Below are 18,781 nucleotides of genomic sequence, written 5' to 3'. Positions count from 1 at the left end.
GTAGTCAGAATGTAGGGGAAGACAGAAAGAAGGAGCCTAAGAGAGGCTTGTTTGCTTTGTCTTCCTCTGTGCCTTAGGCCAGCCTAGATGTCCATGTGTTCAACCATAGCTGATAACTTTACCCACCTTCCCAAAATTTAATTGTGACATTCCTGGCATCAATGTGTTAATTTTGACTTCTCTCCAGAGGGCATTTGTGGCAGAGTCCTTAAATTTTGATATGTTATTCTATTAAGACAATAACAATGATCTTAAGCAAAGGACTCATGTGCCAAGTGTTCAATAAATACAGAGTAACAATAAATTATTTTATTGATAGTTTGCTATACAGAAAGGGGTATAATGACTAGGCAGAGGGAGATTCTTTTCTTTTGTTTTTATTACAACTAAAGCCTTAAAATACATTTTTTAAAAGTAAATACTTCATGTAGATAAGTTACCTGCATATTATTGGACACCTTTACATATACTATAGGTACTTCATAGATTTTGGGACTCCATAGGAATAGGGCCCTAGAGACACATGTCATGAAGACCTCATATAGAGGTTCCTGTTAGTAAACTCATTAAGGCATGACAAAAATATCAAGAGTTCAAAGCTAGAATGGAAAGCCTGTTTGCTTTGCTCTATGTTGTCTTCTTAACTTTAGGCATCTTTGATGGGTCCAAGGTGCTTTGTGGTCTGAATGTACTGTATAGTAACCATTTGTGACACTTTTCTTCCTCCTTCAAAGAATTTGTCTATGTTGCTCACTTTAGTTTAAATGTTTTGTGCACATAACTGATCAGCCACACAAAAGTGTTACACATGTAGCCCAGGCAAGAGACAAGGGAAAGATGTGTCACGAATACTTTCATTTTATACATGCCATTTATCACCTAAAACTTACCTTTCTTTATAAAATAACAGTGTATTTCCAATCCTGGACCTATTCAACCTTCTAGACCCTGACCCTGATAGTGATGTTGTTAATAGTCAAAGACCCATGAGAGAGATCATCTAGGTTTATGAGTACACAAAAAAGCATCTATATATACACTGTCTGGGCAGAAGCCACATATAAATGCCAAACTCTTTTTCTGACCCCACAACCCCCCTGATATCAGATTCCATCGAAATGGTCCCAATGTTAAGCTCAACCTTCAGGGTCCCAGTCACTGTAAATCTCTTTATTTCCAACCATATGGGAAGTGTCTGAAATCACAGTTTCTGAGCACTGCAGATAAAAGATGTGTCCCAAGCCTGTCATTTATTCATATCCAGAAGTCCTGTATCTATGTTTACTGAAAACAAGAACAAAATATTGGGCCCTGGTCATAGACACAGGGCTTACCACATTTTTGACAGTTATCTGTAGCAAAAGAGATGCTCTTGGGCTGCCTTATAGCTCTGAGAGTATACATGAGCTCCTGACAAAGTTGGACAAATCTTTCTACAGAGACATGACCCAACTCATTATAGCACTGCAGAGGGGCAGGGTATTGTTCCACATTCATCTTGCTCCAGTTGGCTGTGTGCTGGAAAAGGGCCTTCAGGGTGCACATGGAGAAGTCATTGTTGTAGAAGTTGATCTGGTTGAGCTGAGTGCATTGACTGAGGGCAGGTAGGAGGGCATTGATCTGGGAGTCCTACATCCTACACCACTGAAAATCCAGAATCTCAAGAGTGTCTGCTACTTTTTGTAGGAGACCTCTCAGAGGCATAAGATCCAAAGCATATAAGATCATCCCTCTTATTTCCAGATGTTTTAATTTAAAGAGGTTTTGGGAGCAGGAAAATAAATCAAAGTCTCTCTGTGAAATTAGGCATTGAGTGATGGAGAGGGTCTCCAAGGGTGTCATCAGGCACCTAGGGATAGAGGAGACCAGAGGGTTAGTTCTAAAAAGTAGTGTTGTAAAGGTTTGGCTGGGATGTACATAGAGGTAGAATAAACCAGGGGCCCCAAGCTCAGTTTGACAAAAGGATCAAGTACATCATCTATGATGCTTACTATTGGATCTGCTCATTCATGCCAATCCCACAATTCATCCTTGGATCTCACACTCAAGCTGAAAACCAGTTCATCATTAAAAAACAAAAAACACACACACAGAAGAACTTCCAATCTAAGAAAGTCCTGACAGAATTTTGATAAATTCTGTGGACTCATTGAATCTACATTCCATCATTCCTTCTGCAATCATCCTTGCTCTAATTTACATTCACCTGTCCCATACACTCAGTGCTACTTAGGCTCAAAACGTTTCTCCCATTGGCACTTGGGGAAGATAGAAGGCTGTTCTCACAGATCTGAGCATATAGCTCATGTTCAAACTGTACTAATGAGTATCCTGACTCATCTATACACTCCCCTTTCTCTTCCCTATCCATTTGATTGGACGGGCATGATTCCAGGAAGAATTACAACTCATTCTTACAAGATCTGACCTACTCTTTACACCAAATCACTTCTCTACACCATGAGTTCTCATTTGAGATACTATTATAACTTGTAGTATTCCCATTGTATATTTCAGTATACATTGAAACAAGATACAACTTTCTGAGTCTAATGAATGTCTAAATGTTGTTCCTAGTGACTGGCAGGCATCATGGACCACTAATCTTAAGATAGACAGATTTGCTTTTGTACCTGACCCAGATCTCCATTCTTGCTTACCCTAGGACCTGATTCATGTAGTCTCTTAGAAAATGGACGTGTTTCATGAAGATATGCTGGAGACAGTTGAATTGGGAAAACTGAGAAATAATTTTGTGAACACACTTGGCTTCTGTGGCACTTGTTATATTGATAATAGGGGAGGTATTCTTGTGGAGGGGTGCCAGGAAGACTTTTTGAAGATTTTTCATGTGCCCAAAATAGGGAGCAAAATGTGCAAGCTGTAACAGAGTCCAGTCAGTATTCAGTTCTAATTCTGTGATGTGCTCTGGATCAAAAACATTAAAGATGTCTCTGATAACTTGGTCTGGTGGGTCCCAGATCTTCATCTTTATACAGCAGAAATATAGGGATCCTATTCTCTGCTTGGCCCAATTCAAGAAATATGCCTTTGATTTATTGAAGTGGGAACTGATTGACAGGTTGACTATGACCTTCAGACGCTGCCTCCGTGCATATCTCGGAAGGACCTTCACTAGCTGCTTTTCATCCAATGTCTTTGATTTATAGTCACTGTCATTTGCATCAGCCCGTATGTTCCAGAAGGCATGGTACATATTTCTCATGTCAAGAACCTGAAGTTTTGCCCTCCTGTGGTTGAAACATATGAATGTTAGCACACCCTGAATCATCTTTTGCTGCATATATCTAAACTCAGCTCCCCTCCTATTTAAGGTGTTTGATTTTTAAGCACCTGATATCCAAGGTGGACTCAGGTATGCTACAGAAGCTTTCCTGGGCTTCATTACACTTGATTACTTTCCTTTCAGTAAGGTAACCATTATTTCTCCTTAGAGATTAATTAATTATTAATTAGAAAATTTAATTATTATTACTAGTTGTGGGAAGGCCAGGGATAGGCTCATTCTACTGTGAGGCTAAATCTAATCTAGTCCATATTCAACTCTAATCCATATCCAACTGTCCTCAGTATAAGTAAACAATAGCTTTCAAGAACCTTGTATCCCTACTTGATGATGTGATTAGAAGCATCTGATCCATTTAGTACAAAGCCAATCTCCCTGGCAATGTCTATTGTGTACTCCTCATGCTCCCTTATACAATACATGGATATTGCTTACCTGGGGTGAAACTCTCTTGTCAGTCGCATGTCTATTCCATCTAGCAGGGCTTGCAAGGTTTCTAGGTTAGGCTTCTTCATCAATGACCCCACAGGGAGACAGGGGAAAGGCCAGGCTGCCACCATTGCCTTTAGGAGATTGGTTTGTCTGCCAGCAAAGGCCTCTTTGAATAGTGCTGGGAAGACCACAGTAGGCAACTCCTCCAGAGAGGACATGATCAAAGCTTCATGTGTCAGCAGAGTGTGTGTGGGTGGGGTCTGACCACTCATCCTCTCAGGTCTTCAGTAAAGGCTCCTGGGGAAGCAGTTAGAAAAGAATATATATTCAAGACAAACTTTATAATATTCCTTCACCATCACATCAACCACTTAGCTTCTGAGTTACTGCCATGACAGTCATAAAGCCACCAATTTACCTCTTCATCCTAAACTGGTGGTGTAAAGACTCTCAAACTGGCATCATGGGAATCTCTCTATTACTCTAATGGACACCTAATTTTGGGGTCAAAATATTTTTATTTGTTACTCTTTCTTTTAAAAAGGAAAGAATGAAAGAATGCAAAATGGGAGAGACTCCCAGTAACCAGTACAGCTGGCCCTGGCTGAAATATGTAACATAGAGGAGATAGAGCTTGATGAAGCAACCCCCAATGAATATGCATGGCTCCCTTTTGAGGGAAGGGGCCACTCACACATCTCAAAAATTTTAACGTAGAATTGTTACTATCTAAAGGAAAAACAGGGACAAAAATTGGAGCAAAGACTGAAGAAAAGGCCATCCAGAGACTGGAATCTTGGAATCTATAAAATTAGCAGACACCAAACCCCAACACTGTTGCTGATGCCAAGGTATGGTTGTCCTCTGAGAGCCTGTGCCTATAACTGTCTAATACAATAGTAGACACTCACAACCAACAATTGCATTGAGCTTGGGGACCACAGTGGAAGAGAAAGGGAAGGACTGAAGAAGCTGAAGGGGATTACAATCCCATAGGAAAAAATTATCAACTAACTGGACCCCTCAGATTTCCCAGGAACTAAGTCAGCAACCAGAAAACATACATGAGTGTGTCTATAGTTCCTGATACATATGTAGCAAATGATTCCTTATATGGCTTCAATAAGAGAGGAGGTCCTTTGTCCTGTGGAGGCCTGTTGTCCTAGTGAAGTGGATAAGCTAGAGGAGTGAGGCAGGAATGTGTGGGTGGGTGGGGGAGTGCCCTCTTAGTGGTAAAGAGGAGGGATCATGAGAGGGGGCTTGCAGAGCTGAAACCAGGAAATGAGATAACACTTGAAATGTAAATAAATGAAGTGATCAATAAAAAAATGGGTGGAGGGCCAGGCAGTAATGGCACATGCCTTTATTCCCATCACTTGGGAGGCAGAGGCAGGGAGATTTCTGAGTTCAAGGCCAGCCTGGTCTACAGAGTGAGTTCCAGGACAGTTAGGGCTACACAGAGAAACCCTGTCTCAAAAACCAAAAAAAAAAAAAAAAAAAAAAAGGGAGGGGGGCAAGGGACAAGTAGGAGGAATGGGATGAGGAACAATCAAGTGGCAGATCAGGAGGGGGATAATGAATGGAGGGTAAAAATGAATTGAAGAGAAATTAAATTTAGTAATAAAAATTTAAAAAAAAGAAAAAAAAAACAAATCAAAAACTGAATAGCAAAAAACAAACAAGAAACATACAAAAAAAACCAGTGCAAAAAAAAAAATACAAACAAAAGTCTTGTGTTGCAGATCAATATTGAATTCTCACTAAGGAGGATGACAACTGTGGGTTCCTACAACTTTCAGGCTCTCTTGGGTCCCAAAAGCATACCAAACCCCTCCACAAACACACTCACACACACACAAAAGAAAAGGAAAAGGAAAAGGAAAAGGAAAAGGAAAAGGAAAAGGAAAAGGAAAAGGAAAAGGAAAAGAGAAAAGGAAAAGAGAAAAAGAAAAAGGAAAAGGAAAGGAAAGGAAAGAAAAATCAGGAAATCAGGTGAAACATGTGAAAATGATCTAAAGCAAAGACTAAGGTGAGACATTTTATTAACTCAGAATTGTAATTTCTGCTATTGGGAGTTAATGATGATCAAAGTTACATGTTCTATAGGGCTACAATGTGAGCCAGGGTCTCACAAAAACAAAGAAGACCATCATTTCAGTGAAAGGAAATATGAAGGAACAGGTTAGTCAGAATGATCTGATTTCCAGCAAACCCAGAGCAACATGCCCAAGGGCTTAGAAAATTCTTGTATCAAAGAAATATATAAAGCACACTAATGAAGTATACAAGCTATCATAGAGATATATTGGAGAAGAGGCTAAAACTGCATTGGGAATGAAACCCAAGGTCTTCAATGTGTTTTACTAAAGAGACAGAAAATGAAATTTCCTGTACTATCCTGGAGTCTAAAATCAAACTGCATCAAACTGCTTAACCCTAGGGAAACCAATTACATACCCGTTGTGAGTACTGCAGTTCTGAGTCCTAGACAAACTAGGCAGTTTTTCTACCTCAAGGTCTGAATATTTTCTGTCTCCACTGAAGACTTTATATGCCTCTCTGTGTAACCTTCCCTATTGCACCTACACCCTTCAACCTCGAATTAGAATTGGATTAGATGGTTAAACTCCACCCTTTTAATTCTATATGTAACATCCAACCACTTCGTTGATTGCATTAGAGCTCTCTGTGAGAATACATCCATAGCACAACACCCCTCAAACATTCTATTTGTTACTTAACAGCACATCACTGAATTTGTGGATTTCCCCCTTCATTTGCTTTTTTATTACATAGTTTTGAGTTTGGTACAGGACTGGGTCTTGCTGTGAATCTAGAGTGGTTTCCAAACTCTAAGTTCTAGCAATCCTCTTGTCTCAGCATTCTTCTTCCTGCTAGGATTAATATGAAACACCACACTTGGGCAAATTTTTATTCATGCACACGAAGTCAGTCTGATTTGTGTCAGATCAGGGTTCAATCTATTGCTGATAATAGACATAAAACAATTCATCAATATTACTGTCACTGGATTTGAGACAGTTTTTAATAGTCAGGAATAAGTTCTGGAGCTCTAGGACTGAATTGGATGCTTCAATAAACTGCAGTAGTACCTACACAAAAGTTAGAGGAAGGAGCACGGCCAGATTCCATTAACATTGTCCAAGTGTGCTGGGTGTACACTCAGTTTGTAGGGAGCTACCAAACATACAGGGAGTCCTCTTTGGAGCAGTGCATGCAGCAGATATGACAGCCATGCCTGGAAACTCACAATTCAAGAGTTGGGAGTGAGGGATCAATTAAAACCCATCCTCAGCCATATTGTAAATAGAGGGACATCCTGAGACTTACATGTGATTCTGTTTTTAAATAGACCTAAAGAGAAACAGAAAACAGAGGGTCTGAGGCTGATGCTGCCCTTTGTAGACAGAAAACAGATAATGTGTCAGGTAGGATCAGACCAGCATGTTTGCCCAAGATGAAATCAGGAGTGGGACCTGTGCTGAGGAGTTGGATCCTCAATAATGAGCACCTGTTAATATTCTATTCTGAGCACCTACATGGTGGATTGAAATGATCTGTGAATCCAGTTCCTTGAAATCTGAACCCTCCTTCTCAACAATGTGGGCATCAGGCATACATGTGGTGCACATTCATATATGCACAGAAAACACCAAAAACACAGAGAAAAAAATCTTTAAGAGAAATAAATCTGTAAGTAGAATGGCGGCAAACACCTTTAATCCCTGAACTCTTGAGGCAAAGGTAGATTGGGCTCAGTGAGTTCAAGGCTAGCTTTATCTAAGTAGCTAATTATTAACCAGTGAAGCCTATTGACTAAGGATCTGTTTTATAATTAAAGCAGAGCTGGGATGGGTTGCACATAACTTTAATCCCAGCACCCTGCAGGCAGAGGGATGTGGACCTATAGGGCCCATACTGATCTACAGGTTAAAGTGTGGAACAGGGAAACCTGTAAAATAGGGAAACTCTCTCTCTCAAATCCAATCCAAATCGAAGAAATAAAACCAAAATCTGCTTTAGCCATGAGGTGCTACTATAAGCCTTTCATCCCAGAATTAAGGACGCAGAAGTAGGTGGACCTCTGAATTTGAGCTAGCCTGTTTTACAGAGTAAGTTCTGGATCAGTCAGATCTGTTAAACAGAAACCCTGTCTTGAAAAAGCTAAAAACAAAAAATGAAAAAAAAAAATAGTGTTTTTAAGAAAAAAATTTTAGGGAGCCTAGTAGACTGTGAGATATCTCAATGGTCAATGGCACTTGTTGCCAAACCTGAATTCAGCTATGAGACACACAGATGTAAGGAGAGAAATCACTTCAGTATCTCATGGTTTCTAGACCACCAACACATTCTTGGGATCCAGGTAAAATATGAAGACCTAGATGGAATATAAGACCTAGGTAACTGCTACATATTGGGATATAACAAAATAAAGATATATAGCAAAAAGAGCCAATGAAAAACCATGAGAAATTCATATAGATGCAGGACATGTTCACACACAGTAGATTCCAATAAAAACCCAACATTGGTAGCCATAATATATGAGCAAAGGTCCCAAAGGTGATAAAGACACTGTAGGAAGTCCAACAGAGTCAATCAACTGGGACCTTTGATGCTCTCAGAAACTGAACCCCCAACCAAAGAACACACATGGGCTTGGAATAGGCCTCCCCACACAGATGTACAGCTTGGTCTTCATGTGGGTCCCCTAACAGCTGGAGTGGAGGCCTCCTTCAAAATCTGTTGCCTGTATGTGGGACATGTTCTTCTATTTGAGCTGCTTTGTCTGGACTCAGTGAGAGAGGATATGCCCTGCCTTGAAAATACTTAAAGTACAAGGGTGTGGAAATACACAGGGAGCCTCCACTCACTTAGAGGAGATGGTAAGAAGGCACCTAGACGGAGTGTGCTAGGGTGTGACCCTGGAGAGAACAGCTAGTGGGTTTTAAGATAAATAAGCAAGAAAAAAAAAAAAAAAAAAGGCCTGACAAAACATTATGAGACCTAGGACCTCCAAAGAGGCCCCTGAGTTCATTTTGTGTTGGCCTGCAGACCTGCCCATCTGAATGGGATCTGTATCCTCAGGGAGACTTCATTTGAGAGAACTAATTTTTCGTTTGTTATTAATAGTTTCTGGGTTTGGGATTGGAGCTTGTGTCTATTTCTTTTCTCTACACTGATATGCCATGCAGTATAGACCATCACAGGCCCTGAGAATTCTCCTTTAGTCTCTCTGAGTTCATATGTGCATTAGTTCTCCTGTGTTTAAGAAGGGCTGACTTGCTTGGTGTCCAATATCCCTAACCCTGACACACCATTTAAATTGTTTTGAAAACATTTTAGTACAGCTCAGGCTTTCATTGCACTTTCTATTACAGTCCAAGGTGTCACTGGATTTCTGAGCCTCTACTCAGACTCACATGAACTGGGAACACAGCATGCCTCATTTGTCTAGATCATGCAATTATTTAAAATCTAAGATGTGAACGCCAAAAAAGGAGTTTTCTCCTCAAGTTATATCACAGAATTCCCTGCCAAAATGGGTGAAGCCATCATCCTGCCTCAGCCTTCTGAGGGCTACCATAGTAGAAGATTGGCAAAGCATAAAGCTCACCTCTTTATTCCAGAATAGTGAAATAATTTTTTAAAGTGTGACCAAGAGAGCTCAGTCAGGCAACAGGGTCTCAAGGGTAGGAATGACGATTGAAAAGACAATGACCATTAGACAACATTATTCCATGACTCCAGCCAGAGCTAAGGCTGAAGTAGATTCACTCTTCTCCAGTCTGCTTTTATACTAGTCTAAATACATGCAAAGGATGAAGTCAGTTTTAGGTCAAGCAACAAACAAGGCAATAAACTACATACCAAGTAAGGGGACTCCAATGGAGATGTTAGCAAAGCACTGAAGTAGATGAAATGGTTTGCAACCCCATAAGAAAAACAATATCGTCCAGCCAGACCCCAAGAGCTTCCAGGGACAGAACCACCATCCAAAGAGTACACATGGAGTGAACCATTGCTCCAGATGTATATGCAAAACAGGATGGTCTTGTTGGGCATCAATGAGAGGAGAGGCCCTTGGTCCTATGAAGGCTCAATGCTCCAGTGTAGGGGAATGCCAGGGTGGGGAGTCAGGTGTGGTTGGGAAAGGGAGCACCTTCATAGAAATGGGAAGAGGGGATGGGATGGGGTTTCCAGAGGGCAAAATGGTAAAGGGAAGAAGATTTGAAATGTAAATAAATAAAATATCCAATAAAAATTCTATTGACAAAAACAAACAAAAATAAATAAATATCCCCTGATCAATATTTCTATGGGTTTATCAAGAGACCATGGTAAAACTAATGCCACATATTCCTCTGCTGAGTTTTCCTTGAGCATTGTATTAGCCCCAAAGTAAATATTCTTATCTGAGCCTACTTCACTGTCCTAGCCCTTTGTCAAATTCCTGCCAAATTCCTACAAGGAGGCCCCAAATGCACTGCACAAGGTACTCGTCATGTCCTCCTCTTACAATGGCATTTTATGGTTTTGCACATTTATTTTCAAGGACAGATTATGGCTCCCAAGTGAATTTCCCTCTGAACCATGCTGGTCACCAATGAGGAAAACACATCCAGGTGACTTGGCTCACATAGTAATCCTTCCAGCAAGAAGGCCAAGGCAAGAAGATCCCCATGGGTTGAAATTCTAAATTATCCCTGGCTATAGAACAATGTTGTCACAGAATACAATCCAAACCAAGAAGGTCAAGAGCAAAAAGGAGAATAAAGAAATCAATCAAACAATAAATAACCAAGGAAGGAAACAATAAAATTCAAGTCTTAATATGCAATACAAGGAACACAGAACCTGAAGAGACCACCCCCAGTGGATAGGCATGGCTTTCAGTTGAGGGAAGGTGCAACTCACACATCTCAAAATTTTTAACCTAGAATTGTTCCTGTCTAACAGAAAAACAGGGACAAAAAACTGAAGAAAGGGCCATCCAGACACAGGGATTTTGGGATCAATCTCATTAGGAGACATCAAACCCCTACATTATTGCTAATGACAAGATCTACTTACATAAAGGATCCAGGTATGGCCGTCCTCTGAGAGGATCTGCTATCACCTGTCTAAGATAATTACAGACACTCACAGGCAACCTTTGAACTGAGCCTGAAGACCATAATCCTCTATAATATATGATGTTCTAGAAGTATCACCATTTCTGATCTGAAGTTATACTACATAGCCATAGTATAGTGAAAACTGCATTGTGTTGGCAGGAAAATAGGTTGATCAAAGAAATGAAACTGAAGACCTGGACACTAGATTTTTAATAGAGAATTCAAAAGAGACATTGGAAAAAAGAAATCATCCCTATCAAATGGTGCCTGTCTAACAGGATATCTGCATGTTTAAGAAAGCAAGTTGCTTCGTATTTATCATCCTCCAATACTCTCAAGTCAATTGAGTAAAGATCTCAACATAAAAATTTATCAGCCAAGCTCAACAGTTCCTTTGGATTCAAGTCTTCAGTTTCTGGCCTGTGCCTTTTTGAGTACAACTGCCAAGCAAGGAAAAAAATGGCTGTTCTTGGATTGGGGCAGAAAGCAGGTTTTGCTCTGAGGCTCACAAGTGTTCATTCCCAGTTCCTACTGTGGAGGCTCAGGGTTAGCAATGCAAAGGAATTGTGTGGGCTAGGAAGATGTAAATGCTAAATACTAAGGGCACAACTGTGAAGCAGCTGCTACACCTGCATAGGTGGTAGAGGGAAGCAAGCCACCAGAATAAAAGCTCTTAGAAACAGACCAGCAAAGGGGCTAGAAGTTTCATGGCCAGAAAGAGAACAGGGCTTGGCAGCAGGATCTCAGCCTCAGCCAACACCAGAGAAACACTCAACTAGACAGAAATCACAAACAAAGAAACAAACAATTACAACACCTGCCAGGCTCTCCATCCTTCTACTCTGAAGAGCATGAAACAGAAGATGAAAGTCACCTGGGCAGCACTCCTAGCATTATGCTGAAACCATTCCTACTGTGTTCTATCCTTGGCATGGAATTCCCCAAGGACACCCTGGACAAGCTTCTCAGAGGGACACAGGTCAATCACAGAAAAGCTCTGGGAAACAGCTTTCAGCAATATAACAGGATCAGGGATGGATCCCTTCCCATTGAGCCCAAAGCCTGGACCTGAAGGAAGTCATTTTCTTACCAGTGGGTATTTTGACAAAAGCCTCCATGCCTTTTGAGGCTTGAAATTTTTCATGCATGGAAAAAAGTGAGTCATTGTCTTAATCTCGCCAGAGGTACTTGTGGCCCTTCCATTAATAACTGTGGTGCCTGTTAAATTGTCGAGGTCAATGCTAGGCCCTAGGCTAATTTCCTGCTCATGAGCCTGACCCAGCTCAAAGTCTCCTTTGTCTTGATCCCATTTTATCCGGAAATTTTTTTCTTTTCAGTATTGATTTGTCCTTACATTTCCCAAAAGACCTCTATAAACCTCTTTGTAGAAAATCTCTTTCTCTTCACCCGAGGAATTTGAAATTTTTACTGAAGCTATTTTCATTCATGAAAGCCCAGGACAAGTGACTGAGCTGCCTATTTAACATCAATTCCCATTGTTCGTATTTGGTTGGGTGAGACAGAATTCCATTATATAGTCTAGGCTAGAATCAGTTTGGAACCATCTTTTGTCAGTTCCCTGAAGCTTGCATCACCACAATGGATCATCTCTCGACCTGTTCTGTATGTGATGACTGTCTTAGTTCATTCGTGAATGGGTGTGTCAGCATGTATGTAGAGGTGGAGAACTGGAATCTGATAAATTTCTCTCATTTTTTCTGTGGGTCCTATTATTGAGTCCTTCACCATGGATGAAATGAAAGTTCACTATTTGTCCCAGCATGATATATGTCTGTCTGTCTGTCTGCCACTCTCATACTGCAGGTTGGGGTCTTTGGTATTGCTTACTTTTTTTTTTTTTTTTTTTGTTTTTAGAGAAAGGGTTTCCCATTAAAAAATGGGGTATAGAACTAAATAAAGAATTGTCACCTGAGGAATAACGAATGGCAGAGAAGCACCTGAATAAATGTTCAGCATCCTTAATCATCAGAGAAATGCAAATCAAAACCAACATGAGATTCCACCTCACACCAGTCAGAAAGGCTAAGATAAAAATTCCGGTGACAGCAGATGCTGGCAAGGATGTAGAGAAAGAAAAACACTCCTCCATTGTTGGTGGGATTGCAAGCTTGTACAACCACTGTGGAAATCAGTCTGGGGCTTCCTCAGAAAATTGGACATAGTACTACAGGAGGATCCCACAATACCTCTCCTGGGCATGTAACCAAAAGTTGTTCCAACCGGTAAGAAGGACACATGCTCCACTATGTTCATAGCAGCCTTATTTATAATAGCCAGAAGCTGGAAAGAACCCAGATGCCCCTCAACAGAGGAATGGATACAGAAAATGTGATACCTTTACACAATGGAGTACTACTCAGCTACTAAAAAGAATGAGTTTATGAAATTCCTAGGCAAATGGATGGACCTGGAGGGCATCATCCTGAGTGAGGTAACACAATCACAAAAGAACTCAAATGATATATACTCACTGATAAGTGGATAGTAGCCCAGAAACTTAGGGTACCCAAGATACAAGATACAATTTGCAAAACACATGAAACTCAAGAAGAATGAAGGCCAAAATGTGGACACTTTGCCCGTTCTTAGAATTGGGAACAAAACACCCATGGAAAGAGCTATAGAGAAAAAGTTCGGAGCTGAGATGAAAGGATGGACCATCTAGAGACTGCCATACTCGGGGATCCATCCCATAATCAGCCTCCAAATCCTGACACCATTACATCACCAGCAAGATTTTGCTGAAAGGACCCTGATATAGCTGTCTCTTGTGAGGCTATGCTGGGGCCTGGCAAACACAAAAGTGGGTGCTCACAGTCAGCTATTGGATGGAACACAGGGCCCCCAATGGAGGAGCTAGAGAAAGTACCCAAGGAGCTAAAGGCATCTGCAACCCTATAGGTGGAACAATGATATGAAATAACCCGTAACCCTGGAGCTGGTGTCTCTAACTGCATGTGTATCAGAAGATGGCCTAGTTGGCCATCATTGTGAAGAGAGGCCCCTTAGTCTTGTAAACTTTATGTGCCTCAGTATGGGGTAATGCCACGGCCAAGAAGTGGGAATTGGTGGGTAGGGGTGTGGGGGTGGTTTGGGGGAATTTTGGGATAGCATTTGAAATGTAAATGAAAAAATAATTTAAAAATTAAAAAAAAAAAAAAACTGCCAGTGTTCCACTGGCTACAGTTGGAAGGTCAATCAAAGGCTAGGGATTTTAAACTCACCTATGTTTGTAGTTAAAAAGATATCAAGCTTGTGGAGATGATTGCAAGAGTAATAAAAGGGTTAAAAACAGATGTGGTACAGTATGGGCCTATAGTTTTCTTTATACAAGCTTTGTTGGATACTGTGATAGATACAAATTTAACCCTGCCCCAATGAATATAAGGGAAATCTCCATAGGACTTTATCTAACATGGTGCTGATGAACTGCTCCAAGAAGCTGGTATCAGTTTTGGAGACTATGGCAGGGCTTCCTGTTGTTATACAATTGGCCTATGAGAATGCCAGTGCAGCCGGCCGCATGGCCATCTGGCCATACAAATCAAAGATATATATATATATACATACATATATATATATAGTTATAGATAGATATAGACATAAATATATACTCATCTTTGTACAGAATTGAGCCCTCCTATAATTAGGGTCCGGCTCTGACTGCTGCCTTGCAGGTGACTACAGTACAAACAAAGCTTTACAGCATAGGGGTGATAAGGAATGTTTAAAGTATGGGGGCATAGGCCATTTTAGGAAAGACTGTCCAAAAAACAGAGGTATAGACAGGCAGTAGAATCACTCCCCTTGAGTCTGTCTTAGGTGCATGAAGGGGAATCATTGGGCCGGGCCCCAGGAAATAGGCACAAATTAAGAAGCCTTTATATTGGAGTTGATGCAAAGCTCAGAGCAGGCTCCAAGATGCTTGTGTGGCTTTCCATTTGTCTTGGTCATCCTGACCAGGCCCTAGGAAGGTGTTTACCAGACCTGCTGACAAAAGAATTGATCAACTTATTTTACTTCCTTTGCATCCACTTCCTACCAAGTTTGTTATCAGTGAGAGAGGACAAAGTTGCTTTCATTCCTCTGATGCTTACTGAGTTCAATCTATTAGTAACAAGAGACCTTACCTTAAAATACTACTTGAAGAAAAAGGCTTTGAAGAATTAATAGACACTGGACCTGATGTACTCACCTCCAAGGGATTGGCTAGTTCATTAATCCAAAGGAAATTTCAGATTTAAGATTCATGGAAGGTTAATGAAACTAGGAACTTGTGGGGGCATTTCAGGCTGGCTTGCCTATTCTAGCTGCCATTCCAGGAAATGTATATAGAATTATTATGGATTTGGTTTTTGGTTTTTTGTTTTTGTTTGTTTGTTTATTTGTTTTTTGGTTTTTTTTGGGGGGGGGGTGTTGAGACAGGGCTTTTCTGTTTAGCCCTAGTTGTCCTGGAAATCACTTTGTAGATCAGGCTGGCCTCGAACTCAGAAATCTACCTGCCTTTGCCTCTGCATCTGCATCTGCCTCTGCCTGCTGAGTGCTGGGATTAAAGGTGTGAGCCACCACGCCCAGCTGGGGAATTGTTTTTATACTATTCCTTTGCACCCTGATGATGGCAAAGGGTCTGCTTTTAGTGAGCTTTTAATTTTAAAGAACAAATGAAGCAATATAATTGGCAAGTTTTGTCTCAAGTAATGGCTAATAGCCTCATATTATGTAAAAATTTTGTCGCTTCTTCAAAACACAAAGTTAGGACTTTTGACTCTTTCAGTGTACATTATTCTTTATATGGATGGTATTTTATTAGCTGATCCCTCTGATAGAATTTTACTACAAGTCTTTGCTCTTATACAACAAATTTTGGAGTAGTTGTTGCTCCAAAAAAGATTCAAAGGTAATAACTTTATGAATATTTGGGGGCTCAGTTACATCCTAAACATTCTAAACAGATTGTGGCACAAAAAAAAATCAAGAGAGAAAAGATAATCTATTTACTACAAATTATTTTCAAAAGTTGTGTTAGGAGGATTTACTTGGCAAAGACCTCATCTTAAGCTTATAACAGGAGGACTTGATCCTCTTTGATAATTCTCAAGAAGAATGAAAATCTTAATTTCCATAACAATTAACTGATGAGGGACAAATAGCTTTATAGAAATTAAAGGAAGCTGTAAGCCAAAACAGATACAATATATAGACTATGATCATTTATTGGGTGTTTTCAGCAGTCGTTTGGCAAAAGGAACATTAATGTAGATTCAAAAAGAGAGGTTATAATTACTCTTCTCTTTCCTTTGGTGTGACAGTTATTCTGACTCAATCATGGACTGGCCTATAAATCATTCCAATATTGGAAAAAAGGGAATGACAGTCATCATTTGGAAGTCTGTGTTGGGCATTGGGCTATACACTGACAGCCGGGTCTCCAGTTGAGCTGAGATGTTGAACCACAGAACCTGGTAGTGATAATTCATCTACATAGGACAGAAGGAGTTCTCTCATAATGAAAATGAAGCCACAACATACCCAAACCTATGGGACACAATGAAAGCATTTCTAAGAGGGAAACTCAAAGCTCTGAGTGCCCCCCAAAAGGATCTAGAGAGAGCACACACTAGCAGCTTGACAACACATCTAAATGCTCTTGAAAAAAAGAAGAAAATTCACCCAAGAGGAGTAGATGAAAGGAAATAATCAAACTCAAGGGCGAATTCAACCAAGTGGAAACAAGAAGAACTATTCAAAGAATTAACCAAAAGAGGAGTTGGTTCATTGAGAAAATCAACAAGATAGAAAAACCTTTATCTATACTCACTAGAGGGCACAGGGACAGCATCCTAATTAACAAAATCAGAAATGAAAAGGGAGACATAACAACAGATCCTGAAGAAATCCAAAACACCATCAGATCCTTCTACAAAAGGCTATACTCAACAAAACTGGAAAACCTGGACGAAATGGACAAATTTCTAGACAGATACCAGGTACCAAAGTTATATCAGGATCAAGTTAATGATCTAAACAGTCCCATATCCCCTAAAGAAATAGAAGCAGTCATTAATAGTCTCCCAGCCAAAAAAAGCCCAGGACCAGATTGGTTTAGTGCAGAGTTCTATCAGACAATCAAAGAAGATATAATTCCAGTTCTGCACAAACTTTTCCACAAAATAGAAGTAGCAGGTACTCTACCCAACTCATTCTATGAAGCCACAATTACTCTGATACCTAAACCAAAGAAAGATCCAACAAAGATAGAGAACTTCAGAAAATTTACCTTATGAATATCGATGCAAAATACTCAATAAAATTCTTGCTAACCGAATCCAAGAACACATTAAAGTAATCATCCATCCTATTCAAGTTTTTTATTTCAGGGATGCAGGGATGGTTTAATATACGGAAATCCATCAACATAATCCATTATATAAACAAATTCAAAGACAAAAAACACATGATCATCTCGTTAGATGCGGAGAAAGCATTTGACAAGATCCAACACCCGTTCATGATAAAAGTCTTGAAAAGATCAGGAATTCAAGGCCCATACCTAAACATGATAAAAGCAATCTACAGCAAACCAGTAGCCAAAAACAAAGTAAATGGTGAGAAGCTGGAAGCAATCCCACTAAATTCAGGGACTAGACAAGGCTGTCCACTTTCTCCCTGCCTCTTCAACACAGTACTTGAAGTCCTAGCCAGAGCAATTCGACAACAAACAGAGATCAAGGGGATACAAATTGGAAAAGATGAAGTCAAAATATCATTTTTGGCAGATGATATGATAGTATATTTATGTGACCCAAAAATTCCACCAGAGAACTCCTAAACCTGATAAACAGCTTCGGTGAAGTAGCTGGATATAAAATTAACTCAAACAAGTAAATGGCCTTTCTCTACACAAAGAATAAACAGGCTGAGAAAGAAATTAAGGAAACAACAACCTTCTTAATAGTCACAACTAATATAAAATATCTTGGCAAGACTCTAACTAAGGAAGTGAAAGATCTGTATGATAAGAACTTCAAGTCTCTGAAGAAAGAAATTAAAGAAGATCTCAGAAGATGGAAAGATCTCCCATGCTCATGGATTGGCAGGATCAACATTGTAAAAATGGCTATCTTGCCAAAAGCAATCTACAGATTCAATGCAATCCCCATCAAAATTCCAACTCAATTCTTCAATGAATTAGAAAGAGCAATCTGCAAATTCGTCTGGAATAACAGAAAAGCTAGGATAGCAAAAACTCTTCTCAAGGACTTAAGAACCCTGGTGGAATCACCATGCCTGACCTAAAGCTTTACTACAAAGCAATTGTGATAAAAACTGCATGGTACTGGTATAATGACAGACAAGTAGACCAATGGAATAGAATTGAAGACCCAGAAATGAACCCACACACCTATGGTCACTTGATCTTCGACAAGGGAGCTAAAACCATCCAGTGGAAGAAAGACAGCATTTTCAACAAATGGTGCTGGCACAACTGTTTGTTAACATGTAGAAGAATGTGAATCAATCCATTGCTATCTCCTTGTACTAAGGTCAAATCTAAGTGGATCAAAGAACTTCACATAAAACCAGAGACACTGAAACTTATAGAGGAGAAAGTGGGGAAAAGCCTTGAAGATATGGGCATAGGGGAAAAATTCCTGAATAGAACAGCAATGGCTTGTGCTGAAAGATCGAGAATTGACAAATGGGTCCTCATGAAACTGCAAAGCTTCTGTAAGGCAAAAGACACAATCAATAATACAAAAAGGCCACCAACAGACTGGGAAAGGATCTTTACCCATCCTAAATCAGATAATGGACTAATATCCTATATATATAAAGAACTCAATAAAGTGGACTCCAGAAAATCAAATAACCCCATTAAAAA

The 18,781-nt window shown here is 40.0% G+C and overlaps 1 protein-coding gene across 2 annotated transcripts in view; it reads right to left on the bottom strand.

The window, feature by feature from the left end:
* Positions 1-302: 302 nt before the first annotated feature.
* The window catches only part of LOC100041806 (PRAME family member 9/15-like), a 38,006-nt gene continuing 19,527 nt past the window's right edge, over positions 303-18,781 (bottom strand). Inside the window, exons 2-4 of one of the 2 annotated variants that reach the window (XM_017318921.1) lie at positions 3,743-4,036; positions 2,661-3,251; positions 303-1,849 (exon numbers count right to left, since the gene is read on the bottom strand). In XM_017318921.1, the coding sequence (XP_017174410.1) occupies positions 1,630-1,849; positions 2,661-3,251; positions 3,743-4,011 (1,080 nt within the window). In that variant the 5' untranslated portion in view covers positions 4,012-4,036 and the 3' untranslated portion in view covers positions 303-1,629. The remainder of the gene's footprint in view (positions 1,850-2,660; positions 3,252-3,742; positions 4,037-18,781) is intronic. The other variant, XM_017318920.1, reaches the window with a different exon arrangement.

The sequence above is a fragment of the Mus musculus genome, assembly GCF_000001635.26.
Source record: "Mus musculus strain C57BL/6J chromosome 5 unlocalized genomic contig, GRCm38.p6 C57BL/6J MMCHR5_RANDOM_CTG5".
Taxonomy (NCBI): domain Eukaryota; kingdom Metazoa; phylum Chordata; class Mammalia; order Rodentia; family Muridae; genus Mus; species Mus musculus.
The sequence above is the reverse complement of the archived record's forward strand: the minus strand, read 5'-3'. Positions and strand labels throughout refer to the sequence as shown.